The sequence below is a fragment of the Gavia stellata genome, chromosome 5, assembly GCF_030936135.1.
Source record: "Gavia stellata isolate bGavSte3 chromosome 5, bGavSte3.hap2, whole genome shotgun sequence".
Taxonomy (NCBI): domain Eukaryota; kingdom Metazoa; phylum Chordata; class Aves; order Gaviiformes; family Gaviidae; genus Gavia; species Gavia stellata.
The window spans coordinates 25,706,016-25,732,750 of NC_082598.1; the positions used below are offsets into that span (position 1 = coordinate 25,706,016).

General features: G+C 38.7%; 1 protein-coding gene across 4 annotated transcripts in view; it reads left to right on the top strand.

The window, feature by feature from the left end:
- The window catches only part of TBC1D1 (TBC1 domain family member 1), a 111,657-nt gene extending 86,842 nt beyond the window's left edge, over positions 1-24,815 (top strand). For all 4 annotated transcript variants that reach the window (XM_059817577.1, XM_059817579.1, XM_059817578.1 and 1 more), the window contains 8 exons: positions 166-351; positions 3,656-3,817; positions 6,758-6,916; positions 12,818-13,062; positions 13,514-13,673; positions 19,249-19,418; positions 22,283-22,453; positions 24,592-24,815. In XM_059817577.1, coding sequence (XP_059673560.1) covers positions 166-351; positions 3,656-3,817; positions 6,758-6,916; positions 12,818-13,062; positions 13,514-13,673; positions 19,249-19,418; positions 22,283-22,453; positions 24,592-24,792 — 1,454 coding nt within the window. In that variant the 3' untranslated portion in view covers positions 24,793-24,815. The remainder of the gene's footprint in view (positions 1-165; positions 352-3,655; positions 3,818-6,757; positions 6,917-12,817; positions 13,063-13,513; positions 13,674-19,248; positions 19,419-22,282; positions 22,454-24,591) is intronic.
- Positions 24,816-26,735: the final 1,920 nt, after the last annotated feature.

The window sequence follows — 26,735 nt, forward strand, 5'->3', positions numbered from 1 at the left end:
AAACCTTGCTTGGTATTGCTACCTCCTATATATGTATGTATATGTGTGTGTGTGTGTATATAGGTAGATATGTGTGTGTATATATATGCAATCTTTGAAAATGTGTCCGTTCATTCACTTACTCAAGAAATCCAAGTAGTTCACAACAGCTTCTCTCTTTTAAAGATTACTCCGAATTGGGAGAACTTCCACCCAGATCCCCGTTGGAACCAGTGTGTGAAGATGGTCCCTTTGGGCCAGTGAAAGAAGAAAGGAAACGGACACCCCGTGAGCTTCGTGAGTTGTGGAAGAAAGCCATTATTCAGCAGATACTGCTTCTCAGAATGGAGAAAGAAAACCAGAAATTACAAGGTTGGTGGAGTTCTTGATTACATGCTACTGCAATACAAGTTCACTTTTTGGTTTGCTCTGTGGCCTTGGCAGTGGATGGGACCAAGCCTTAATGAGACATTTTAGGAACATACAGGCAAATCAGTTTAGCAGACTGTCCCTCAGGTCTCATTAGTGCAGGTTACAGTTTACACTTATTTTTTTGTCACTTCACCTTATGATTTGTTTACTTGATCTTAATTGGTACTTTCTTATTTTTACCATGGCTGGGGTTTTTTAGTCTGGTGTCTAGAAGCTCTGACAAGGAATTCAGCACAATCACTGTCATGAAGTAAATTCTTTTCTACATTTGCATCCATAGGTCATTGTCTAAGTATTGGTCATTGCAACATTCTGGTTAGCCAGTGTTGAAGTTGAATTGAAGTTCTTAAGGAGCTGATTGTGGACTTGAACCTATGGGTGCCTGCCTGTGTACACACACTGTGCAAGCAAGGTTTGTATGGAGTAGTAATGATTTAGATCAGTCAGAAGGGTGATGAGAAGGAGCTTGAGAAACTGGAATTTGCAGTTGTTCTTAACCAAAATTTTCCTGTGGTTGAATGCACATCTGCAACAAATCCGTTGTGGTTGCAATTTTTACACATAAAATGCAGCTGATTAAGAATATACATTTTATTGTAGCAGCTGCATACAGAATCACAAGTGATTACCCTTGAGAGCTGCTCCTTTGAAGACCTGAATGATGAGGACAGAAATGTTTATCTGGCTGATTTTAGATGTTCAGGAAGGGAGCAGGCACCTGGATCCTCAAGGGGTGAGGTACCTGGCATGAAAATGGCAATTCTTCTTTGCCTTTGTGTAAACTTGAGGAAGGATTGTCTTCCAGAAAGAACTGTGTAAAGAAAGGGCCCAGACATGTGAAAAGGTCAGTATACCAAACATTAAATTCTTCTTTAAACTTGGGCTGAGACTCCTGGCTGGAAGGAGAAAACACCTCTCTCAGACATTGGATATGGCCTCCCAGGACACTTAGCCTACCTGTAGGCTATTTGCTCCTATAGCTCTCTAGAAACCAGGAATAAAAAAAAACTAAGGAGTAAAATTAAGCAACAACTGTCTGTATCAGGATGGGTAAAGCATGTGTCAGTACACGTGCAGCCAAAGTCATGTTTTAAAATGGAATATACTACTTTGAAGTGAAAACTCATAAAACTAACTGAGAAAATGTCAAAATTAAATACTGTGAGGTCCAGATCTTGCAAACACTTAGGTAACATCATAACTCACATGAATAACCTCATTGAGTGAAATCATTCACTTGTGAAAGCAACTACAGGATAAAAAGGTAGGGTGGACACTTCCCAAATATAAATAGTTCTTTTCTTTTTCCATTTTTAAAATCTAGAATCTTGTTTTAGCCAGTGGGAGTACAGGACAAGCTAGCCCTTTGCAACTCTCAGAATTTGTAATTTAAAAAACCTTAACTGCAGATACAGATCTCAGAACAAGATGAGCTTAGTGTGTTGGCTATTTTAGTGTCATTATGGACCATGTAAATTTCAGGTGATTTTTAACTGTTTAATAAATTTTACATAACAAGTTGAACATACAAACAATGGGGAGTTAAACTAACAAAAGATAACATCTTTTTAACATAGATTGTCTCAAGACTGTAACACATAGGAGTGTGATTTTTTGAGTGCATACTGTAAAATCATCAAAAGTAGCAGTAGGCTTATGATGTATGGCAGAATGTCCTCAAAATGAGAGTGTCTTGTTAGCATCACAGTGATGCATCATCACAGCAATGAAGTACTGTGAATACATCGTGGCAACTTAATTAAAAATCATGGTCACTTCATGATACACTATCTCATAAATGTGGTTCCAAATAGTGTTACTTGTAATTTGCTTGATGGGTGTTATTGAGGAGCAGTATTTTAAATTTTTTTAAAATAATATAGAACCTATTCAGTCCTTTATGTCTTTTGAACCTGTGCTCTGCTCATTGTTGCAAGTAGAGAGCCGCTGACCATATCCCAGGACTCTTGTCCTGGAACTAGGTGCACTGCGTCCTCAGCCACATTACAGCTCAGTTAAAAAATTGAAATATCCATTTTGTTAAATTCTCGACAGACTTACCACAGTCTATGTCACTTCTTAGTGCTCTCTTTGTAGCTTCATCTCTGTTTCTTTACAGCATTTTCTTTCAGCATTTCATGCCTTTTAGGAATAGATGTCTGACATCTTTCTATCTCATCTGCACTGCACCTTTTTTCTCCATCTGAGCTGAATGACCTCTTCTGTTTTTTCAGTCTCGTGACCTGCATGAATTCATCCACTGTCCCAAAAGGCGCTTTATTATTTAGTTTACATGAATGCCATTAATAAACCCTTTTTTCCAGGTACATTCTAGTACTAAAAACCCCCCGCAGAAACAAAACTTAAAAGCTTTGCAAGGAGTCCCTTTGCAATTCTCACTCCACTTGTAAACTTTGGAATTAACACTCAGCTACAGAATTAATTTTCATTTTTGCCATGGTTCTTTGATGCTTTCCCAGCTAGTGATTAAATATTTTTTTAATCCCTTATAGACGACATATGAAGATACACTGCAATATTCTTATAAATTGTAATATGAGAAAATCACTAATACTACAGTCCATCTCTGTTCCAGGAGCTCTGATGATCTAAAATGTCTTATTTAAGACTGAGTTATGCATTGACCCTTGTTCTGATTTCTTCAGCGGAGACTTTGAGAGCCTCATGTATATATAGTGTTTATAGTCCTATTTGTGTTCAGGGTTCTGAACTTTTCTATACTTGAACTTTCCTTTTTATGTAGTCTATAAAAATGGACATGTGAATGATCACCTTTAAAGTAATTTTTTTAATTTGTCTTTACTATTATGGAGCTGTATGCATAAGAAATAGATGACTATATTTGGTTTTGTATTTTTATTTGATGTAGGTCTTCTGCATTAATTTTTTTTAAGAGCTGGGAAATTGAAAAATCCTGTTAGGAAAATCTTGCGTTTATTTCATTAGTCATCATCTCTCATGTTTCTTCAGATTTAAGAGTTGACTAGCTGTAAGGAACTTAATTTAACAGGCCAAACACAGTTAATATTACATATAATATCTTAACAAACAAACAAAAAAAAAAACAAAACACCCCAAAATCACACAAATTTAGATGTGTAATGTTTCAGAATTAATAGGGTTTAATTTTAGGTGGATTGCATAATGAAGTTCTAAGTTAAATTACTCCATTTTACACATAGTTAACAGTATTAACTGGTGCATTCATGATATCACTTCCCAGCTTCAGAAAACAATTTGCAGAACAGACGTCTGAAACTTGACTATGAAGAAATCACACCATGCTTAAAAGATGTAACTTTGATTTGGGAAAAAATGTTGAGTACACCTGGAAGGTCAAAGATTAAATTTGATGTGGAAAAAATACACTATGCTGTTGGGCAAGGTAAGCACAGTTTGTTATTCTGAGTTGTTGAAATGCATGTAAATTGTATTAGAAAAGGAGTAGGGTGACCTCTTAATCACTGCTTATAACTAGATTGTCACTAGAGCTGTTCCTCAGGTTGCTGACTAAACAAGTAACAATGTGCGGTATCTTCATGGTTATGCATATGCAAGTAACAGTCCCTTTCAGCGGTAGCTGCAACTGTATTACTGGCGTTACAGTACTTGGTATTCATTTTTTAATAACATTTGTCCTTACAGGAGAGTTGTACAGTACCTCAATGTATTACCATTGTTGCAATCTGATTTTATAAATTAAAAGTTATAATTAAAGAAAAAAGCCTGGATAATGCTGAAGAAATTATTGTGTAAACAATTGAAGAAACTGTCTGCACAATTATCTGGAAATTCTCTGTTCAAGCCTGGGTAGTATGTGTGTATACAAACACTATACATGGATATCTCTGTAGAGCTGCCCTTTTTCTGACTTAAACAATGCATTGTACCTGCAAACACTGCTTACAGTCTTCCTCACAACTGCAGGGCTGATCAACCAGCCCCTCTCTCCACTGCATCAAAAGTAATATAACCTAAGGATGTTTTTCAAATGTTCTAAGAAATTGGGTTATTACTCAATGTTATTTGTGCCATGGTTGGACCAAAAGGCCTTGTGCTGAGTGTTGTATGTAGCCGATGGTGAAGATGGCTACTCCAAGGGGCTTTTTATAGTGCTATACAAAGCTTTCCAACGTGTAAAGGAAGTGTCAAGAAATCACCACTAGCAGAAGTTTAATATTTTAAATATTGCACCTGCCTATATGCAGTTATTCAAGCAAGTTAAACCAAATTGTCCATTTAAGATGACTAGGTAAGTCTAGATTTCTAATAATATCAAATGCCCCAAGTACAAATCTTTGAAAAGTAAGGAAAGCTCATTATCACAGGGTTCTTTTCATTCATGTAGGTAAAGGGCTCTGTCCGGTTAATATTTAAGCATGAGGAAAACTTGGTTTCTGTTGATAGTCCAGTGATGCTGGCCTGTGTTAGAGTTCAAAATAAAACTTAAAAAACTGGGAGTGATGCAAAATAAGTAAGTAAATAAATAAAGCCCTGCTTAGTGGATTGCTAATAAGAAGCACATACAAGTAGCCAGTAGATGGGGAAATTATCCCTAGCTCTTGATGCTGCTATTCTGCTCTGCTCTCTAGAGCCCAGTTGTGTCAGAGTTCTTAAGAATGAAGTGATGTCAAATTTCATACATATGCAGAAATGAAAAATACATTTAAATTGAGTTTAGGAAGTTCTAGTTTAGACCAAAAACATTAAAAGTAACTTGAGTAAGCAAGGCAAACAGATAAGAAATGCAGATTTCGATAAGCATGGGGCTTAAATTAGGATAACAAATATATAGTGTTGACCTATAATGTACACTGCAGTAGATGTTTAAATATAGTGCATCTTTCATTTAGGAAGTAGTAAACTAAATACTTTATTTTACATGTATGATGCAGCATACAGAGATAAACTTAATATCGGACTACTTCCTTAAAGGGGATTTTAATTCATTTGTAATTTTGCAGCTGGAAATGTGCACTATTAAGCCAGTTCTACCCTATGTGACACATTCAACCTCACTGAAGCTAATAGGATTATAGATGTGTACCTGAAGAGGAGAACCTGGCTCATTCAGTGTCTGAAACAGCACTTTCCCTCACTGTTTCATGTTGGAGACTTTTCAATAATTGAGTTTAAGTTTCGTAAAGTAATTTACAGAAATGTTCTCTAAATACACTTGTGATGTAGATTCAAACATTATACATTTCTACTAGCATTTCAATTTCAAGCAGTTGTCTCTGGATTATCATAATGTAGTAAAAATAAGTATTGCAGAGATAAATTCATATCTTTTTGTGCTTATACGAGAGAAGGCAGTGAAATTGCTCTAATATATTTTGTTATCTTTCCATGTAAGTTGTATGCTTCAGTCAATTTTGATTTCTCCTATTGTTGTAGTCACCCATATGTTACACATATACCAAAAGAAAAAAGCAGTCCAAAAAATTTTAAGCCATGTTACTTCAAACTGTAATATCTGGTTCTAGTACATCATGGACTAGACAGAATACTTTCCCAAAGAATAGTGTATTGATTTCTTGTGTAGATGATTTAATACTGCCCGTCTTGTGCTGAATAATGTATGCTGAATAAAGTATGCATGTAATAATAATGTTTCTCTTACTTTCAGAGCTTTGCCTATAGATAGAAATGAATGCTACCATTACCTATGTGAAATAATTAAGTAGCATCATCCCTTTTCATAGAGAAAGAAATTCAAGCTTTAAACATTTTTACGTGTACCAGTCATTCAGTAAACCAGTAGCAAAACTGAAATACAATACTTGCTTTCTAATTATCTGCCTTCTGTGTAGTCTCTAGATCACATTTCGTTTGTACTTGTTTATACTTCCGGTATGCGTGCATCCTACCTTCCTAAAACTTACTCCTAACAACAGTGTCAGTGCTATATTAGTGAAAAATGTTAATTAGTTCTATTGCAGTGCTTTATTGTGTAATTTACATGGAAAAATGGGAGATAAGCATGTAACTTTTCGGAGACAAGTATTGCAGTTTTTGCTGCTGCTTCTAGTACTTCTCAGACTGGATGTAAGTGGTGACCTTAGACTTAGGCAGCTCATCTTGTTTCTGCCTTAAATCTCTCCTATTAAGATGCTGATGTCTTTTATTGGTTGAGGAAGTGTAAGCACTGTAGTTTGATCTGCTTCTGTGGTCTACTGGAGATAGCAGATACGGATCTAGCAGCCAGGGATCTGCTTGCATATCTAGCAGATATGGATCTTCAGTTCCTGAATCCTGTTAGCTCAGCTATAGCTGAACCCTCAGTATGAGTACAAATTACTGTTTAATGACTTTCTTCTCTCAGGAGTACCACGTCACCACCGTGGGGAGATCTGGAAGTTTCTAGCAGAGCAATACCATCTTAAACATCAGTTTCCAACTAAACAACAACCAAAGGACACACCTTATAAAGAACTCCTAAAACAACTAACTTCCCAGCAACATGCGATACTTATTGACCTAGGTAAGTACAGTAGTGATCTGAAATTAAAATAAGGGAGTTTATAATCTCTGGAAGAGGATTAAATAAAAGAAGGTAACACACAAAAAACTTGTCGCTATTTAATAACAGGTTGTTAGTAAGAACTGCTTTTAATCTGATGTGAGAACTATTACTTGACACCATTAGGAAAATGCAAAATTTGCATTTCAAGCACAGAGGTCCTTTCCAACAGGTAGTAATAAGAGGTTGCTAGATGTAACAGTAATGCATCTGTATTTTAGATATTGACAGTGAACTCCACAGGCTCATGGGATATAAATTGTCAAGAAAGGAAGTCAGTATTTAAGTGCAGACTGTTGAATCATGTGCTATTCATTCCTGATGTCTAGTGTTTGCTGTCTCTGTTAAACGTTGTTACTTGAAATAATGCAGAAGTTTTGCTTTTTGCTTTTTTTGCTTTTTTAATGGGTAGTTGCTATTTTTACTTGTATTAAAATGATTATGAAAGAAGTTGTTTTTAATAATTAAAAAAAGTCTCTTTTTAAGGGAGATTATTCACACCTCCTAATTATAAGCAGTAGCTGGCTCCTGATTTAGGGACAGTGAATTGGTCTCTGGAGGCACATATACTATAGTCTGTTGAGTTTAGTAGAGAGATGTTAGGAACCAAGGCTCTTGAAATTTGAAGTGACTGGTAGGTGGGCTTCAGGCAGGCTTTTGGTCTTCTTGAGTAGAGTTTTCCATTTTCCCTCACATTTATTGTTCAAAGCTCAAAAAGTTTTTTCCAATATTAGAAGGAAACACGAGAAAGGAAATCTAAATGGAATGAAATTATTGTTTTAGGGTAGGAGCAGAAGAGATTGCTCCAGATAATTGTGAAAGAGCAGTCTTTACATACCTCAAAAAAAATTACGCCATTCTTAACCCTTCCTTTTACTTTTCATGGTCCTCTTCCTTTATGGGTTTCATTGATTGACTCTTGCCACTGCTGGACTAAGATGATAACAAAACCCAGGAACATTTAATAAGACCAAAAGTCAGTATGCTCTGTAAAATGTGGATCTGTATTAAACATTGTTACTGTCTCTGGTTGCTGCCGCTCCCAGATGGTTTTGTTAAGGTCTGTATCAGTACCAGCAACCTCTTCATCTCAGAAGCTCCCACAAGTCAGCCATTTGTTTCGTAGACCTCACAGAGGTACTTTTTTGGCATCCTCTCTGTCTTCCCTCATGAAGGCTGTTCCCTTTTCTCTCCAGTCCTGCCCTCAAGCAGCGCATGGCTGCTCCTCAGCTGGGTTAAGTATTCTGTGGAATCTGTTGTGGTCATTAAAGCATTTCTAACATGACAGTAATTATTCAAATATATGCAGTTGTTTAGTCAGATGTTCACATGTCTAACCTTTACCCTGGCAAAAGTATTTGTGTTGAATGCAAGCCATCTGATGCAAGTTTATAACACCTCACTGGTATATGGATGAATTGGAAGTTTTTACAGGTCATCTACAGATTATCCTCATGACTATACAGCTGTGGATATTTTTTATGATATTGTTGTCTCCTCCCTTGGATATTTTAATTCAGTTTATTGTCTGAGAAACCAGGAGGCGGTGTTTTTCCAAGAGGATCCCAGCACTTGTGTGTGAGATAATCCCACACTGAACTCAGTGTTCATTATGCTCTTTCCTAATAAAGGAAAAAAATCAATAATGTCTTCCAGAGCATGATAGAACATACAACAGGCTTCTGTTGTGGGGTTTTTGGTTTGGGTCTGAGGAGTTGTGTGGGGCAATTTAAGAGGTCCGTAATCACTAAGTCTGATTAAATGAATTTGCCATGAAAAACTCCATCAGGGGAAGTTATACACTGCAAGTAACAAAATGTGATGTGGTAGGATGATAAAAATTTATGGGAAAATCTGTACTTGGTTTGAGCTGAATGATTAATACCTATTGTATTATTTTCACTTACATCTTTTCTCTAAAGAAGTAGTACAAAGTTGTCACATCATACTTCTGCTCTTTGTAATTACTCAAACAGTATTTGAGTATTTTTCATTGCAAATGAAAGGCTATACCCCCTTTCTTCCACATGGAAGAATTGCCTGATTAGGGACCACCTATACCCAGAGCTGTCCAGGGGCACCTATTTCTTAATAACTCAATGTGCAGACTGTCTTCAGTGGGTACTGAACTGTGAGAAGATTTGTCAAGTTTAGATGGTGACCTAAAGTTTATATAGTAAATGAGAATATTTTCTCCTTTTTTGCAACACTTGGTAAAGTGAGTCAAAATATCAAGGCAGCGCATAGAAAACAAGAATCTGGTGAAATAGGCATGTTTCTGCAGAAACTGGTGTGAGCTGAGGTGGAGAGGGTGATGGTTGATGCCACCTTAGCTTTCTGCTACTTGACAGGCCTGCCAAGTTTCAGCTTGACAGTAGGAAAGTAACACTCCAAGGAGCCTTAATGCCAGCTGGAAATAGGCAGTTGCAATGTAGGTAAATTGTTTCCCTCCAGACTTCGTCACACCAATTCTAGGAATTCCCCTGAATCGCACAGCACCAGAAGCAGTCTTTTGTTTTTGAGAGACACATTTATGTGCAACCAGAGATGGTTCACTAGCAAGTACCTATCAGTCAAGCCAGCATACCTGGTGTTGATAACCCTGGCAATGAGCATTGGGATTCTGTCACACTGAAGTCCCTCAGTAAGGGGTGAATAGTTTTGTGCTGGGTTAGTGAATTGAACACCTTCAGCAGAGGGGAGAGAGGTGGGACAACTCCTGGACAGTAGAGAGGAGTAAGTCTGAGTTTGGTTGGCTCACACAGCTGAATTGGGGCTTGCTGGCTCAGCAAGCTGTTCATATATTCTGCCTGGTTCTGCACATAAATACTTTCTCATTAGCCATGTGCTCTGCTTGTAGAAACAAATGACTGCATGTGTTGGTAACTTTATGGTGGTTTTCATGCAAAGTAGTGTTTTTGCTGGGGAGCTATTTGCTAGCCCAGTAGCTGAGGGAAGGATTGGGCCCTATTATTTCAGTAAGATGAAACTAGGAAGCTGAAGACTTCCTAGTTTCCTAGTGTTTCACATTGAAATAGAGCAGTGCTGCACAGTAACAGACAGCATAACTGGATAGGCAGCTAGAAGGAATTTGCATTTTCTGACTTGTGTTCCTTCAGGCTATCAGAAGCATTTTCTCTTACATCTTTAAGAATCCTTCTGAAAGCATGCACTTCTCCCTTGAGAGAAAAACCTATGTTCTTGCAACATGTGGTTATAATATTTAAAAAAGCTTTGCTAAATTAGGCTAAAGAGGTCTTGCTAACACAGTATGAGCCAAAGCTGTAATAGTATCGCTCACACTTAGTTGAACTGATGCATCTTCACCTGTAAATAGTGCTTCATGAGAATGAAGACAGCAGTGTGCATCTGGATGCACAGGTAAGGTACAGCAGCCGCTTTCCTGGCCCAGTTTACATGTCACCAATGTGACACGTATTTCATTATGTGGACAAGAACAAAGCCACAATTCCCTGAAGGCTTATTTGTGTATTTCCTTTTGTGCCTCACCTGCACAACCACTGCAGTCACTGGGGATTTCAGGTTCTGAACACGGAAGTCATGTTCAGTAAATGATTTCTTCTCTCAATAAGGTAGGGTAAACTGACTTCTAGATGCTATCAGTGTAGGAAACCACTGTACTCATCACTGAGTGTTTGCTGAACACAGTAGAAAATTATGTTTTGTTTTATTACATTTAAAAAATAAAGTAGTAGGTACTTACTTTCTCATTCTGGCGCTCTTGAGGTGTAACAGTTCATTTAGAGTCTCTTTTCAGCAGGGCCAGGAGTTGTTTGCTCCTAAGTAAAAGCTAAAATTCTTAGTTAAGTCATCACCAGGGCACTCAGAAACAAATCAGCTTGTGAGTTTAGCAGTTCTGCTGCTCCTCCATTTACTGTTTTTTAGAACTTCTTTGCATTTTTATTCTTGCTCAACTTGTAACTTTTCTTCATGACTTGTATCAAAGGAGCCTTGCTGTGTGAGTGAGGCAGTAGAGGTCTGCCTTAAGACCATGCTGTAATAACTTGTTATTCAGGCAGAGGATTCCTTTGCAAAGGAACACAAGGTCTTTCTCATTTGGAAGCTAGAAATATTTTTTCTGTAATGTTCAACTCTGTGACAGCCTGGCGAGGGGAGACCTACTCAGGAACTGAATGCCAGTGTCCCATGTGACAGGCTAGAGCAGCTACCAGATGGCAGAAGGACTCTGCCCCGGGCTTTGTCTTCTTGAAACAGGAGCTCTGATATTATCTGGCAGCACAGCAGCATTCCAGGAGCTAAAGGGTGGGGTGGTATTTAACAAGTGGGCAACTGAAAAACGAGCTCCACTTAATACTGAAACAAAAGAAGTATTCAGATTTCCTCTGCGTTGAGGTATTGACAGGGGAAATCTGATAGGGGGAGGGTTTCTTTCCTAGAAATGAAAATATGCCCTTTTGGAAAAAATCTGTAAAAGTGAAGCCTTTAATGTCTCTGTTCACAGAATCACAGAGTGGTTGAGGTTGGAAGGGAACTCTTGAGATCATCTAGTCCAACCCCCCTGCTCAAAGCAGGGTCATCTAAAGCAGGTTGCCCAGGACCATGTTTGCTCAGGTTTTGACTATGTCCATAGATGGAGACTCCGCAACCTCTCTGGGCAGTCTGTGCCGGTGCCTGGCCACCTTTACAATAAAAATAGATATTTTTTTTCTTATGTTAGGTGAAATTTCCTGTATTTCAATTTGTGCCCATTGGCTCTTGTCCTGTCAGTGGGCACTACTGAGAAGAGCCTGGGTCCTTCTTCCTCATTCCTTCCCACTGGGTATTTGTGCACATTGATAAGATTCCCCTGAGCCTTTTCTTCTCCAGGCTGAACAGTTCCAGGTCTCCTAGCCTTTCTTCATAGGAGAGATGCTCCAGTCCCTTCATCATCTTAGTGGCCCTTTGCTGGACTCTCGCCAGTATGTCCATATCTCTCTTGTACTGGGGAGATCGGAACTGGACACAGCACTCCAGGTGTGGCCTCACCAGTGCTGAGTAGAGGGGAAGGATCACCTGCCTCGATCTGCTGGCAATGCCTCTCCTAATGCAGCCCAGGAAACCATTAGCTTTCTTTGCTGCAAGGGCACATTGCTGGCTCATGTTCAACTTGGCGACCACCAGGACCCCCAGGTCCTTTTCTGCAAAGCTGCTTTCCATCTGGGTGGCCCGCAGCGTATACTGGTGCGTGGTGTTATTCCTCCCCAGGTGCAGGATTTTTGCACTTCCTTTGTTGAACTTCATGAAGTTCCTGTCAGCCCATTTCTCCAGACTGTTGAGGTCCCTCTGGATGGCAGCATGACCCTCTGGTGTATCTGCCACTCCTCCCAGTTTTGTATCATCTGCAAACTTGCTGAGAGTGCACTCTGCCCCATAGTCCAGGTTGTTAATGACCCTCCCTAATCAGGGATCAGCTAGAACAAAGGCTACAGGCACCCTGTCATCAAGGGCAGCTGACAAAGAGTTGGTTAGAAGCTGCCAGAGCTACCCTTACCACAGCCTCAGCCTTACCTGCCAGCAGCAGTACCCTCAGGTTCCCAGGAGTCCCCTGGCGATCCTGGACAAAGTATCCGGATGCTCAAGAGCTCAAAGAAGCAAAGCCCAGAAACTACTGCACAAAGTGCTGTCTCTGTTGGCTGCCTCCATTAGCTGCGCTTTCATATAATGTGTATATAGTATTGTTTTGTATTGTTAACTTTCTTATGGTCTTCCTGTGGGTTGACTCAGAATGTACCTTTCAAAAGAATCTACCTTTTTGAAAGGCTGTTTAATTTGATAACATGGCAAGGTTGGGTTTTTTAATTTACTTTTTAGTTTAAGTCGCTAACTTCGGCTTTTTCACAGGGCGCACATTTCCAACACATCCGTACTTCTCAGCACAGCTGGGAGCTGGGCAGCTGTCACTCTACAATATTTTGAAAGCCTATTCGCTTCTGGACCAGGAAGTAGGATATTGCCAGGGCCTTAGTTTTGTAGCAGGAGTTTTATTACTTCATATGAGTGAAGAAGATGCTTTTAAAATGCTAAAGTTTCTCATGTTTGACATGGGCCTGAGAAAACAGTATCGTCCTGACATGACAATTTTACAGGTATGATTTCAATTTTTCTAATAAAAGGATGCTAATGTTAAATCATAATGATGCAATATAGATAGCATTGTCAAAATCTGGACTTGAACTTAAATTCAGTTCTCGAAAATGGGGAAGGATAATCTGTGAAAAGAATACATCATCTTAAATGCACTACTTTCAAATAAAAAAACTACCGGGGAAACTATGAAAACCATAAATAGGAAGAATTCTGTTACGTGTTATATGAGGTTGGAATGACCGTGCAAATGAGCCCATCATAGGCTCACAGGTGACCCATCCTGGGTCTTTTAGGTGGCTTCTGAGTATTTCTTTTCTTCACACAATTCCATCCAAACATCAGTTGACAAATATCTTTCACTGTTTCTAATAAGAGTGTGAAGCATGGACTTTGCTACTATGAGTGTTAAAACATATTTATCTTTAGTCTCTTTGTTCTTATTCCATGCAGATCCAGATGTATCAACTGTCTCGACTTCTTCATGACTACCATCGAGATCTCTATAACCACCTAGAGGAACATGAGATTGGCCCCAGCCTCTATGCTGCTCCCTGGTTTCTTACCATGTTTGCCTCCCAGTTTCCCCTTGGATTTGTAGCCAGAGTGTTTGGTAATTCTTCATAAAACTTATATCTGTTCTTTTTGAAGTCTTATGTTTGGAATCCTGTTATTAGGAACAGCATTATTCTCCAACCTGTTTCAGACTCCCAGGAGAAGTATTTTACTTACTACTGATGAACAGAAGAACAACAACAGAGATCATCTTATGGAGCATGTAGTATTTACAGTAAAGTGGAAAGAGAGAGGAGGAAGGCATATGACAGTCCCAAACTGTCCTGTCTTTTCGTCCTCATTGTTACCTTTTCCCACCCTGTAACCACTTCTAGAAAGGATGTAAAATTTGATGCCATGAAGGCATGGTGTTATGATATTGCACTTCAACACCGACAATTAGTTTCAAGCTGAAAAGAGATGTAACAGAGGCATCATCTGGGAAATATATCCATTTACTCTATTATCACTGTCTCCAACATTGTCAGTGGAAAATTATTGTGAGGGTTATGTTTTTAAAACACACATAGAGATGGCCCTTGCAGTTTAATCATGGATTTACTCTGCAGAAACAAGGCTTTTAAACTAGTGTTTCTTACCCTTACAATTTTAGTCAGACTGATAATCTCACTTTCCAGAAATGTTTGGAAGCCTATGAGGTTTAGGCTCTAAAGTCTTCTGTTACCTGTTTTTAGAATCTACAGAAGTAAAGTTCTCTTTTTTAAATTAAATTCCAATTAAGAATTTACCTTAATGCTATCTTATGGATGTATATTTCATAGATTAATTGTTTAGTATTTGAGAAGATGCTTTATTTCCTTTTCAGTTGTTTGTTTTTCACTTTCATTACATGGTACTGGATCATACATAATGAGCAGGGCCTGTTGGAGCTTTCCCCCCAATTCCTCTTTTCTAATGAGAAGCTATTTTCATTTTCCTTAGTCAGTCTCACTTATAAGATGTAATGAAGCAATTATTTATTAGGGTATTAATATAGGCACTTTCCTGACTTAAAAAATTATAGAATCATAGAATAGTTTGGGTTGGAAGGGACCTTAAAGACCATCTAGTTCCAACTGCCCTGACATGGGCAGGGACACCTTCCACCAGACCAGGTTGCTCAAAGCCCCATCCAACCTGGCCTTGAACACTTCTAAGGTTAGGGCAACCACAGCTTCTCTGGGCAACCTGTTCCAGTGCCTCATCACCCTCATAGTGAAGAATTTCTTCCTTATAGCTAATCTAAATCTACCCTCTTTCTGCTTAAAGCCATTACCCCTTGTCCTATCACTACATGCCCTTGCAAAAAGTCCCTCTCCAGCTTTCTTGTAGGTCCCCTTCAGGTACTGGAAGGCTGCTAGGTGGTCTCCCTGGAGCCTTCTCTTCTCCAGGCTGAACAAACCCAACCCTCTCAGCTTGTCTTCATAGGAGGGGTGCTCCAGCCCTCTGATCATCTTTGTGGCCCTCATCTGGACTCTGTGCAACAGGTCCATATCCTTCTTATGTTGGGGGCCCCGGAGCTGAATGCAGTACTCCAGGTGGGGTCTCACCAGAGCGTAGTAGAGAGGGAGAATCACCTCCCTCGGCCTGCTGGTCACGCTTCTTTTCATGCAGCCCAGGATACAGTTGGCTTTCTGGGCTGCAGGCACAGATTGCCAGGTCACATTGAGCTTCTTGTCAACCCCCAAGTCCTTCTCCTCAGGGCTGCTCTCAATCCATTCTCTGCCCAGCCTGTATTGGTGCTTGGGATTGCCCCGACCCACATGCAGGACCTTGCACTTGGCCTTGTTGAACTTCGTGAGGTTTGCACAAGCCCACTTCTCAAGCCTGTCAAGGTCCCTCTGGATGGCATCCTTTCCCTCCAGCATGTCAACTGCACCACACAGCTTGGTGCTGTTGTTGGCAAACTTGCTGAGGGTGCACTCAATCCCACTGTCCGTGTCACTGACAAAGATGTTAAACAGCGCCGGTCCCAGTACTGACTCCTGAGGAACACCACTCGTCTCTGGTCTCCACTTGGACATCAAGCCGTTGACCACAACTCTTTGAGTGCGACCATCCAGCCAATTCCTTATCCACCCAGTGGTCCATCTGTGAAATCCATGTCTCTTCAATTTAGAGACAAGGATGTTGTGCGGGACAGTGTCAGATGCTTTGCACAAGTCCAGATAGATGACATCAGTTGCTCTTCCCTTATCCACCAGTGCTGTAACCCCATTGTAGAAGGTCACCAAATTTGTCAGCCACGATTTGCCCTTAATGAATCCATTAGATTAGATTAGATTAGATTCTATTAGATTAGATTATATTCTGTTATATTAGATCCTCTATTCTATTCTGTTCTGTTCTACCACAATAACAAATAATGAATGTAGATTCCAAGAAGAACCAACAAGAATCCTGTCCTGTTTCTGTTTAAGGACATGCCAAAAGTGGTGCTAGAAGAAATCACAGTGAAAAGGATGGTGTATAGCTAAGTAGAACTACATGTCCTGTGATTAGCATCTTAACTCCAGGGAAAACAGCATTTTTTATTTTTTTCCTCCTGGAACAGTTCAAAGTAGGCTAATGTACTTTGACAAGTGTCTAGCTGACAGTAATAATCTGTAGGAATTAATTCTTAACTCTTTCATTATTCTTAATCATTCATAGTATTGTACATGATAAGAAGAGTCTTTGAATTGGACAGTTGACGGCAGTGAGGATATAAAAGTGTCTTGTGTATCCAGTATGTTTGGATTTCTGCCTTAATACACAGATTAATATTTTGTCATTGGAGGATTGTAGGGCTTTAAAAAGCAAAGATTTTATGTTAGAATAGAAGGCATAGATACATGATCTTCACAGGACTGATTTTAGGTCAAGAACAGAAAAACGTGTGTGACTGAAACTGTCACCTCTTAAAAATCTTTGATGTTTTTTTAGAGAGAAAGTCCAGCATGATCACACTTGCAGTTTTTCAAGTTTCAAAGTATTTAGTAACAGTTTTTATTGGAACTGTGTAAGTTGAGAACATTGGACATTCTTTTACATTAGAAAGTAAAATCTCATCTTCATCCGTGCTAAAGACTGTGAAACACAACTATAAACCTAAAAACGGCTAGAGCTGTCACTTTGCTAGCAGCTGTCGTTAGCAGCATGGCAAGTTAGGATCCGACCAGTTCTGACCCACGTGTTCACACACTTGTGCAGAACATACATGTGTTTTCATTGCTCACTTCTTAGAACACTTGGGGTGAAAGAATGTTGCCTTTTAATGTTGAAGTAACTCATCTATAGATTACTAAGACTGTAAGATGGCACTGCCATTTTCTAGCATGGTATCTCTGAACCCTTGATATTTGAAGCCCCACTGCTATTTAATAATATAATTGTTAGAGATTACTTCCTTTAGATTTCCACAGAGTATACTTTTTGCAAGCATCTTACAAGCAGTATGTAAAAGAAGTGGGCTAGAAAGAGGTTAACCCAAAGACTGTTTTATGAGTCAAATAGCAAAACTCCTTTTTACTTTTTAATTATTTGTCCAAACTTTCAACACCTCTCCTGAGCAGGATCTAATGAAAGTACAGCACTAAAAAAGATGTGTTCTTTAATACCTCTATTTACTTATTAATGGAGGAGACTTGCTAGAATAGTGTTTATTTTGTTTCAAGATTTTAGATAAAACTTGATTTTTTTTTAATTTTTTTTTTTATGCAGTTGGCTGCCAGTCATGCTGACATTAATCTGGGTACCTTCACTGTACTGTCGGTGGCTGGCAGCCCACTTAACAGGAAGCGTAGGGAGTGGATAACAAACAGGTCTTTGTTAAGTACTTGCTATTTTAAATGAGAGGGGGATTTCAGCCGTGTATTACCAGCTCAGCTCATACAGACATTCATTAACAATTTACAGGTCACCTTGAGGTAATCTACGTGTTTTTATGGGGCAGGTGCTGAATCATAAATATGCATTATTTTCAGCTCTGTTTTTTTCACTTTGCATTTCCTAGATGTTCTTCAGCATTCCCTGTCCTAATATAGAGCTTTCCCTATAAAGAGTTTTCCTATAGTTTTCAGTTTCAATAGAGAATTGAGACAGATGCCTGCTCTGTTACCACTTTTCAATCATTCCTGCCTTTGGATTTCACATTGAATCAGAGTTGAAAAATTTTACACCACTTTTAGGACAAATGGCAGCAAACTGCAAGCCTTATGGTTAGTTATTACTTGTGCTTTTCTTTCTCAGAGAGAAAGAGAGGGAAGTGAAATGAGTTATGGCTTCAACATTACAGGCAAAAGAGCACAAGGGGGAATTTCATTCTGATACAAATTTGGAAAGAGAGGTTGCTTTTACTAAGAAAGGCAGTTAGCCAGTGTTTTCGTATGTTCTTTACTACATCAGACATACGTGTGGTTTTGCTAGTAGCTGTTTCCCTTGCTGTGTGGTGGGTTTTTTCTCTCTCTCTCTTTATTCTTCTTTTTTTTTTTTTTTTGACCATTAAGACATACTATTTATTTGGTGTCATTGTGCTATTTCTTAAGTGACTGTGACTTCATTCATAGCTTCAAATACAAGGGAGGCAAAGAGCAAGAGAGAAGCCCCTTAAAAATGAAAATATATTTAGGAAATGTGGAATAAAACCACAGTACTTCTTTTCCTTTTCCACCTCCAACGGTATTGTTTCATGTGTTAGATGCTTGTGCCTGTAGTGAGTCCATCAGTAAAACCAGGAGCAAATTCCGAATTATAGTAGCAGGAAAGTCAAATGCAAGGCAATGCTGTTTATACTGTGGACAGATGGGTTTGTGAAGATGGGTTTCCTGTCTGATGCTTTGATTGCAGTCTTCTATTTCTTTCCTCCATAAATACATAGGCAATTTGTAAAAGAAAAGAAAGGAAGTTGCATTGAAGGGTCACTATATAAGATGGTTTCACTGTGCTTGAATGTACGCCAGGTCCTGTCATTGCAGGGCCACCTGCAATATTAATGCTTAAGCTGTATTACTAAGATTTCAGGGTACTTATGTTAATATTCTAGTAGCTACATTAATAAGTGGTTGAGACACATACTAAAAATAAGCACATGCACATGAAACTTGACGCTGCTGGAAAGTGCGTATTTAGCCTCATGTGCTCAATGTTGTACTACTGACATTTTGTAGCTTTCTCCACCAAATGAGAAAACAACAGAACTTCAGATTTTCCGTTGTGTCTTCAGGTGTAGTTTTTGCCTGTTGTATCAGGATTTTTAAATGGCATTGGGATTAGAATTCTATTCAAATTCAGATTCTCATGAACACCTCAAAAGAAAAAAGCCCACAAAACTATTACACGCACAAAAAGTGGCAACACTGACCAACCTGACTACCTCGTTTATTGTGTACTTAGCTTAAATTTGAATTGGATTTTTTGGATGCAAACTCACTAAACAAATTAATAATTGATTGTGTTAGTCAAGTGTGCTATTCACAGTAATAATCTTGATCCTGCAAAACTTATAAAGCCGTAGCCACAGTAACAAAAGCATGTGTCTGGCAGAGTATATCTAGCCTCCAGATCGACCCTATAAGAAGTTGTTGTCCTTGGACATTTTACTGTTTTAATATTCTTGTCAAAAGATGTACTATATTTTTTCTTTTTTTCCACAGATATGCTCTTTCTTCAAGGATCAGAGGCTACATTTAAAGTGGCTTTAAGCCTTTTGGGAAGCCACAAGCCCTTGATTCTGCAGCATGAGAACCTAGAAACTATTGTTGATTTTATTAAAAGCACTCTCCCCAACTTGGGTTTGGTACAGATGGAAAAGACCATTAGTCAGGTATGAAATAATCTGAACATATGAGTAGTATGCAAGGAAATGCTCTTTTTAACAAGTTCTTAACAGAAAACACACAACAGTGTATCGTGTTACTTCAGGCTGAGAATTCTGTTGTAGTTCTGAAGATGTTGAAACCTTTTGGAAGCATATGGCTTGTATAGTACCTCTGTATTCATACAGCTACATGTTGGTTATGGTCACTTTATGAAGCCTTTAATGAGAATGAGTTTACTTTTTTTTTTTTGAACTGTGCATAATGGCTGTTATTGGCAGCAATATTATAGCCCATATGCAGTGTATTCCACAAAAAAAGCAGCAAAGTGGGCTAAAAGCCTTCTGAGTTTTCCTGTCTCCGAATAATCTTACTTTCCAAGTCTCATTTCAGAAGCAAAAATGGACTTACAAGAGCCTCACAGATGTTGACCTTAATGAAATTAGAAGCCTCCCTACAGTGACTTTGTCTATACTGGCTTTTGTGGTGCTTGTTCAGTATGTTACAACAGTGCCTTTGTACTTCTGCCAGGAGTACATGGGGCAGTGCAGTCTCTTGCAGTGAGCAGTGACTCTAGACAGCAAAAACTGGGAATCCTTGATATACTTTTTTAAATGGCAGACATGGAAAATGATGCAATATTGCTAAGTTAGCAGAAGGCTCAGGACGATAACTATGGGATTTGAAAAAATCACAAATTATTGCAGTTAAGCCTCGCCTGTTTAGAAACCCTACCTGTTACACTTGACGTATAATTTGCAGCAGGCAAATAGAAGAAGGGTTTTAGCCTATTTTTCTGAAGACCTTTTGTGGTCCAAAACATGGAGGGTGTACTGCACAGAATTGCAAATGCCTGCCACTCACCCAGGGCTGAAGGAGATCTGCAAAGCCTGTGGCTTGATGAAGCAAGCAGGCAGCAGCACAGTACACTGCAGAATGCTTGTGAGGGGCTCCTCTCTGATCCCTGGCAGCAAAGCTTCCAGGGAAAATGCGCTTGAATTAGGACCAGAAGAATTGCTTCTAGTGCTTACTATCAAAGGAAGGAGGGGAGAACTAGAAAGCCTGTGCGAGGGGAAGGAAAGCAAGCAATTTCTAGGGGGCAAAGGGAATCGTATGTTACCTGCCAGGCTGAAAGCCTGGAGCACACAGCCCTGCAGAGGCTTGCAGTGCTTAGGCGATCTGCAAAAAGCCATTGGCTTTGAGCAGAAGGAGGGAGAGATACTCTGTTTAGGCAGCTCTGACTGCTCTAAATTTAATGTGGGCAGGTAGAAGTGAGTTGAAGGGAGAGCAGTTGCCCCACTTTGATGAGGGCTGCCTTTGAAGAGGGCACCTGTTTGACCAGCCCTGCAGTCCATATACAGCTCCTGGGCTAATCCCCATCCTCCTCACGCCTTCTGCAGTGCGGCCTTTGGTTTACATGCCCTAACATGCCTTCAGTTAGCTAGTTTTCAAGTCAAGCTTTTGATTTGCCTCATGTTTCCCCCCTTTCATATTTGTACTCTGGGTATGACAGCAGGGATCTCCCTCCCTTCTCAAGAGCACAGAGGCTAGAAGTGGCAGAGGTCATGAGAGGAACTAGCATTCTGCCCTGCTGAATTGCACCGTTTGTTTTATTGAAATTTCAGTAGTGTGTTCTCCAGAGATGCTCAGATCTGCAGAAAATGAAAGTTCCATATGTGTAACCAAACTCAAATTAAAATTGTATTTCAGCCTTCTGTACTTAAATGCTCAGTATGCATGTTTCTGCAGCTATATGAGAGAATTTTTTATAGCATATGCTAACAGGTGTCAGAAACATTTCATAAACTGATGCTTTCTTTAACTATAACCAACAGTTAAAGTTTTGTTGACAAAGCAGATAAATAAAAAATAAGAAATAATTCTTGTTTTTTCAACAGGTATTTAAGATAGGATTTGATATTTGACTTGTTTCCAAAAGGAATAAAGTACAAGAGGTTTAAAAATAAAGAATAACCCTTGAACTTCTATTCTTGGGCTATTTTCCAGATGCATTTTTAAATCAACTTTTGTTTCTACTGTGTTCTGTGATTGACACACTTGTCCTTTTAATTTACCACCTTCTTCACTGCTTTCAGAGGAGATAACTAGCTCAGGGACATTAGAGTCATATTTGCTGGATAATTTGAAGGCAGATGTTTGCCAAAACCTAGAAAAAGGAAAATACATTAGCAGTTTTTTCCTTTGGGTCGCTCTGTGCACCTCAATTTATTTATCTGCTTTTAAAATAAAAGGTTTTCTTAATATTCATGAATAAGACTGAGCACTCATTTCGGTGATTCATAGTTAACAATAATAGACATCTGCTTTGACATTACATAATGTTTCCATTAGGTGTGTTAGTGTAAGGACAGATTATTACATTTTCTTTCAGTCTGTAGGAGTACCGTAGAATCATAAATAAACCTAGCAATGTTTACTGTTTTTCATTTAAAGCTTTCATTCTACTTAGCCTTACACTTTTACATGTGGCACATGTACTCGGACCACACTTTTCTAAAGTGACATCTAATTCCGAGTATGTCTAGGAGGGTTTATGCCAAACTGAGATGCATTAAATTTGAAATCTAGAAAGGGGAATACCCTACAAAGTCTACACTTCAGTGTAAGTGATTTTGCTGAAGTCAGGCAGCAAATCAGTAGTAAAGTTTTTAAGTAGATCCAGTGCCAATATCTTGCACTCTACTGCCTCAGTCTTCCCATTTCCAGAGTAGGAAACATGAATGCCAAAATTAAGTCCTTTTTTTTGTATGCAGTGATTAGACATCTAAGTCTAGATCCGTAGATTTTAAAGCATTGAGTGAGCTATGGTTTTGATCTGTGCAGCACCTAATAATATTTTTATATACAACAGGTGTTTGAAATGGATATTGCCAAGCAGTTGCAAGCTTACGAAGTTGAATACCACGTGCTTCAGGATGAACTTATAGATTCATCTTTAAATGACAATCAGAGACTGGATAAATTAGAAAAGGCAAACAGTAGCTTGCGCAAACAAAACTTTGAACTCCTGGAAGAACTGCAGGTACAATTTATATTTCATATTTAATTAACATTCTAATTTAGCCACGTTTTCAGAAGAGACCGTCCTACACCAAGGCACAGGAGAGGTTGGCGTTTGGTGTAGTGACTTTAAAGTATAGCCACTTGCAATGTTATTTAGTTTAGCCTTTAAAGTTTAAACACAGAAGAAATTCTGAGAGGGGGATGGATAGAGCATATGCTTGCAATTAGTGAAAAGTTGATTCATCACACTATCTCTTCTCTTGCAATTAAAATCATAGCTGTAGAAGATGACTAAAAATACACAAAGTGCTTTCTCAACTTCATTTTTACATTTTCAGTCACTGCTTTATAACAGCAAGGATACTAGTCTATCATGAATGGGAAAGCTAATACTAGTGTCGCAATTTAGAGATACATCAGATATGGGATACATTGTCTATAAAGACATACTCTTTCTTACAAGATTTTTTTTTTTTTAAACTGTTATCCAGATTGTTTAGACAATATGTGAAATAATAATTTCTAATATATGCTTGGTGCCTGTTCAGTCTGCAGCTTTTTCAGAAACAGTACACCTGTTGTCTGTAGGGGTTGTTCTTTACTTAACTGTTCAAGAAGTCAGCTTTCTGGCTGCTTTATAACAGGACATTTGTTATAAAACTTTTGACCATGCATTTAGTTTGGTGGAGAAAGGGACTTCAAGGGTAAGAAGCAGACATTCCAAGCCTCTTGCTTATTGTTAAAGATACAGACTTTGTAAGGTAGTATGAGAAGAAAGGAGTTCAGGTTTTTCAGCCATTGGTCCTCTATAATGACTAAAGCTAGTCAACCATGCAGAATTAGATTGCCTCTCCTAACAAAAATTTACTTAAGCTGTAAAATCTGATCCTGTGAGATCCGAACCTGTTTCAGGTTCTAAGGTGAGCCTTAGAGAAGTTAGAAGAAGAGACACTCCTCTGCAAGATATTTTCATAAAGCTTCAGGCACATGGGCAAGGAAATTGTTGAATGTAGCATGGGGGAGAGGGATTTCTGGGATGAGATTCAAGATGTGATGTCCTACAGATACCTGCAGCAGGGGATCTTCTACCCCTTCCTGTCCTTAGTCTTTGCAGCCCTAAGCAGTTTTTTACAAAGCTCATCTCCACCTGAGTGCTGGCAAGTTAGCACCTAACACCATAGTGGGGAACTTAACTGTCTGTAGTGTTGCAGCAATCCCTTTGTCTTGGAGATGGGCTTCAGCAGCCTTCATTTCCTATGGTGAAAAGTGACCCATTGCTGATGGGGGGAAAATGCATCACCAAACAATGTGGGTCATGGTTTGTCAATATTTTGCCCCCAAAGGCTGAACTTTTTAACCCACTGTAATTACATGAAGGGCAGTGAGCTCATCAGAAAGGCAGATACTTCTCTGAAAGCCAAGACCATCCAGTGCTCTTGTCTCCAAATGTTTTCCAGTGCTGAAACGTTCAAACAGATCTTTGCTTATGTCAAAGTACCTCAGCTACAGATCTCACGTGATGAGTTTGAATGATCTAATACGTTGTTTTGCCATGAAGTAGAATGCCCCTATGTGCAGCCTTTCAAAGGAGAATTTTTGGAATTTTTCAAGATGTATTGTCCGTTTGCATATTGCACTAAATCCCTTCCTCCCACTTTGCCTCCAAATCTGGCATTTGTTGGGCTCAATGTCGAGATGAAATGAGGATGCAGCTAACAGGCTGGGTTGTCTTTGTTTTGCAAAGCACGTGGAATTCAACAAATATGGCTCAAAAATGTCTCCCATTTTTGACCCATACAAAGGCTTATCTTAACCTGCAGTTCTTTAGTATATAATTTGCAGACTTAGTAACTTTGTAATTTCATTACTTTGCATTATATTCTGAGTTTAACTGTGAACTAATCAAAGCAATCAAATTGAGAGTGGGAAGTTTCTTGTTATAGGCAAAACTGTATTTGTAGTCTAAAGAACACAGATCTAATAACGTTCATACTTGCATTTACCTTTGCAATTTTCCATCATTTGGGAAGTATTTTATATGTATTAATGTATCTCAGAAAATAGTTTAAAGTTGGTTTCAGTTAGTAATGAATTTCCTTTTTTTTCTTTTTTCTTCCTTTCGTTCCTCCCCCTCCTCCTTTCTTCTGACTTTGAAAGGTGGCTAATGGAAAGATCCAAAACCTTGAAGCCACAGTAGAGCTTTTATTGACCAATGAAGGCAAATTGAAGCAGTCCATTCTCAGTCTTGAGCAAGAGCGCGCAGCTTTGCTGAAAGCAGTGGAGGAGGTGCGGAAGAAGATTGGTAATACAGATGGGAAGCCTCTGCTTACTAGACAAGAACACATGGATGCTGACTGACATTCACAGTTGTAATGGGGCAGAGAAGCAAGAAACAAAGGGAAGAACTGGGTCTTTTTGTGATGATCCATGGGGATTTGACATTGTCACCTTCATTGTACATGCCTTATTGTAGCAAAGCAAGATACGGGCATGGTGGCTTCCCATATCAGAGAAGCTGGTTTCTCGGGGAGAAGGCTCCTCTTCTTAGTATGTAGAAATACTATGAACAGTAAGATGCCATGTAATAATAAGCAGGAGAAACTTAATAGTGCGTGCAGTCATACACAATACACTGTAAAGATGTCATGGATTCTTCCACAAGTGCTTCTAAACCTAAGTGCTTTCTGTTCATCACATATTTTGTTTGTGTGTAGATCACCACCATGTTAAATAGCACATCCTTTAGAAGGTCCTTTGAAGAAATATGGCAGTGTAAAACCTTTGAATGGATGACTGCCCCATTGCAGCTATGCGGTGGTAACATTTACAGAGAATTTTGTGATTGGGCTCGAGATATTTTCAACAGTGTAATTCCCCTACAGCTTGACTGGGTTCTGTTAATTATGTTGTTCACGCTTCAGAAAACAGCTTCCTGATGCTTGAAGGTGTCAATCTATTGGACTCCAGAGAGCTGGACTTCATCATATGTAACTATGCATAATTGGGGGGGTTGCCATCTGTTTTTATAAGTACATTGTTTTAATACATTTTTTTGTTTAACAACCATTAATTTAGTGTATTGTTAGTTGGCATTATCTGATAAACATACTGTATATAGTAACTGCTTAACAAAATACACTGACACTGGTTTGGTGAAGCCTGTGACTCTTGCAACATCATCCAGCGATTTATATTCAGACTCTTCAAGTTTCATCTTATTTATTTCTGATCTGCTGTGTGATGTAAGACATCCTTTTGCTGGGAAACTAATGCTGTTATTTTTTTCCCTCTATTTGGTATTCTATGCCTACCCATCCTCTGGAAATGTTACTCTTTAAGACTTTTTCTGAAGTAATGGAGGCATTTCAAGAGCTTCATGTTGTGCCAGATATGCTTGAACTGTTTTTATAAAGGGTATAGCAGTTTGAATTAGAACACCATTCTTTTTACAATGCATCTTTCAAGTAAGATTACACATGTTAAAAAAAAAAAAATTCTCACTTTCCTTAATACAATTAAAGTAGTTTTCAGGCCAGTTAAAGCACCACTGCTACAAGTGCAATAATATCCATGGATATTCAGTTGTTTGGGTTTGCTTCAGAATTAGGAATAGTGCCATAGATTTGTTCAGTCCCCAAGCCCAGAATTAATAGGCATCAGTGTTTTGTTGTGGTGGAGATTCACCCAGGAGATGCAATTTTATTTTTTTTTTTCTTAAATTGATGTTTTTATTTTTAAAATTTCAAAGCACACAGTTTTTTCTCTGACTGGCAATGTAGAAAAGGTTTTAGTTTGCTTTTTCCTTTTCTTATGCAATTCCCTCTGACACATTGTGGTTGTAGTTTAATAGAAGAGCTGTAACATTCATCTACTGTGCAGAACGAATACCTCTAGGTGAAAAAGAAAGAGAATTTACTCTTCAATTTTTAGAAGCTTTGTTTGACTCTGTCATGTCTTAAATATGTCTGGTTCTTGCAAATCCACTCTGTATTCACTTAGTATTGAAAATACAGATAAATCAATTATTATTAATCCATTTACCTCTTAGGCTTGGTATTTTTATTTAGAAATCCATATTGAAGCTCATGCTTCATGTTTAAAATCTTGTCATAATGGACCTCATACTGTTGGAACCCTCAGTAATGTTGCATTTTTACAGCATAGTGCCGTAATTCATACACTGACTTTTTAACAAGAGCAATAAAAATAATAATGAATTATGCCTACATCTATGTTTGTATGGTTTTTTGACATTTAAAACCAAAAACATAGTTGGTGGGATGGCTGTTCAGAATGGTGTA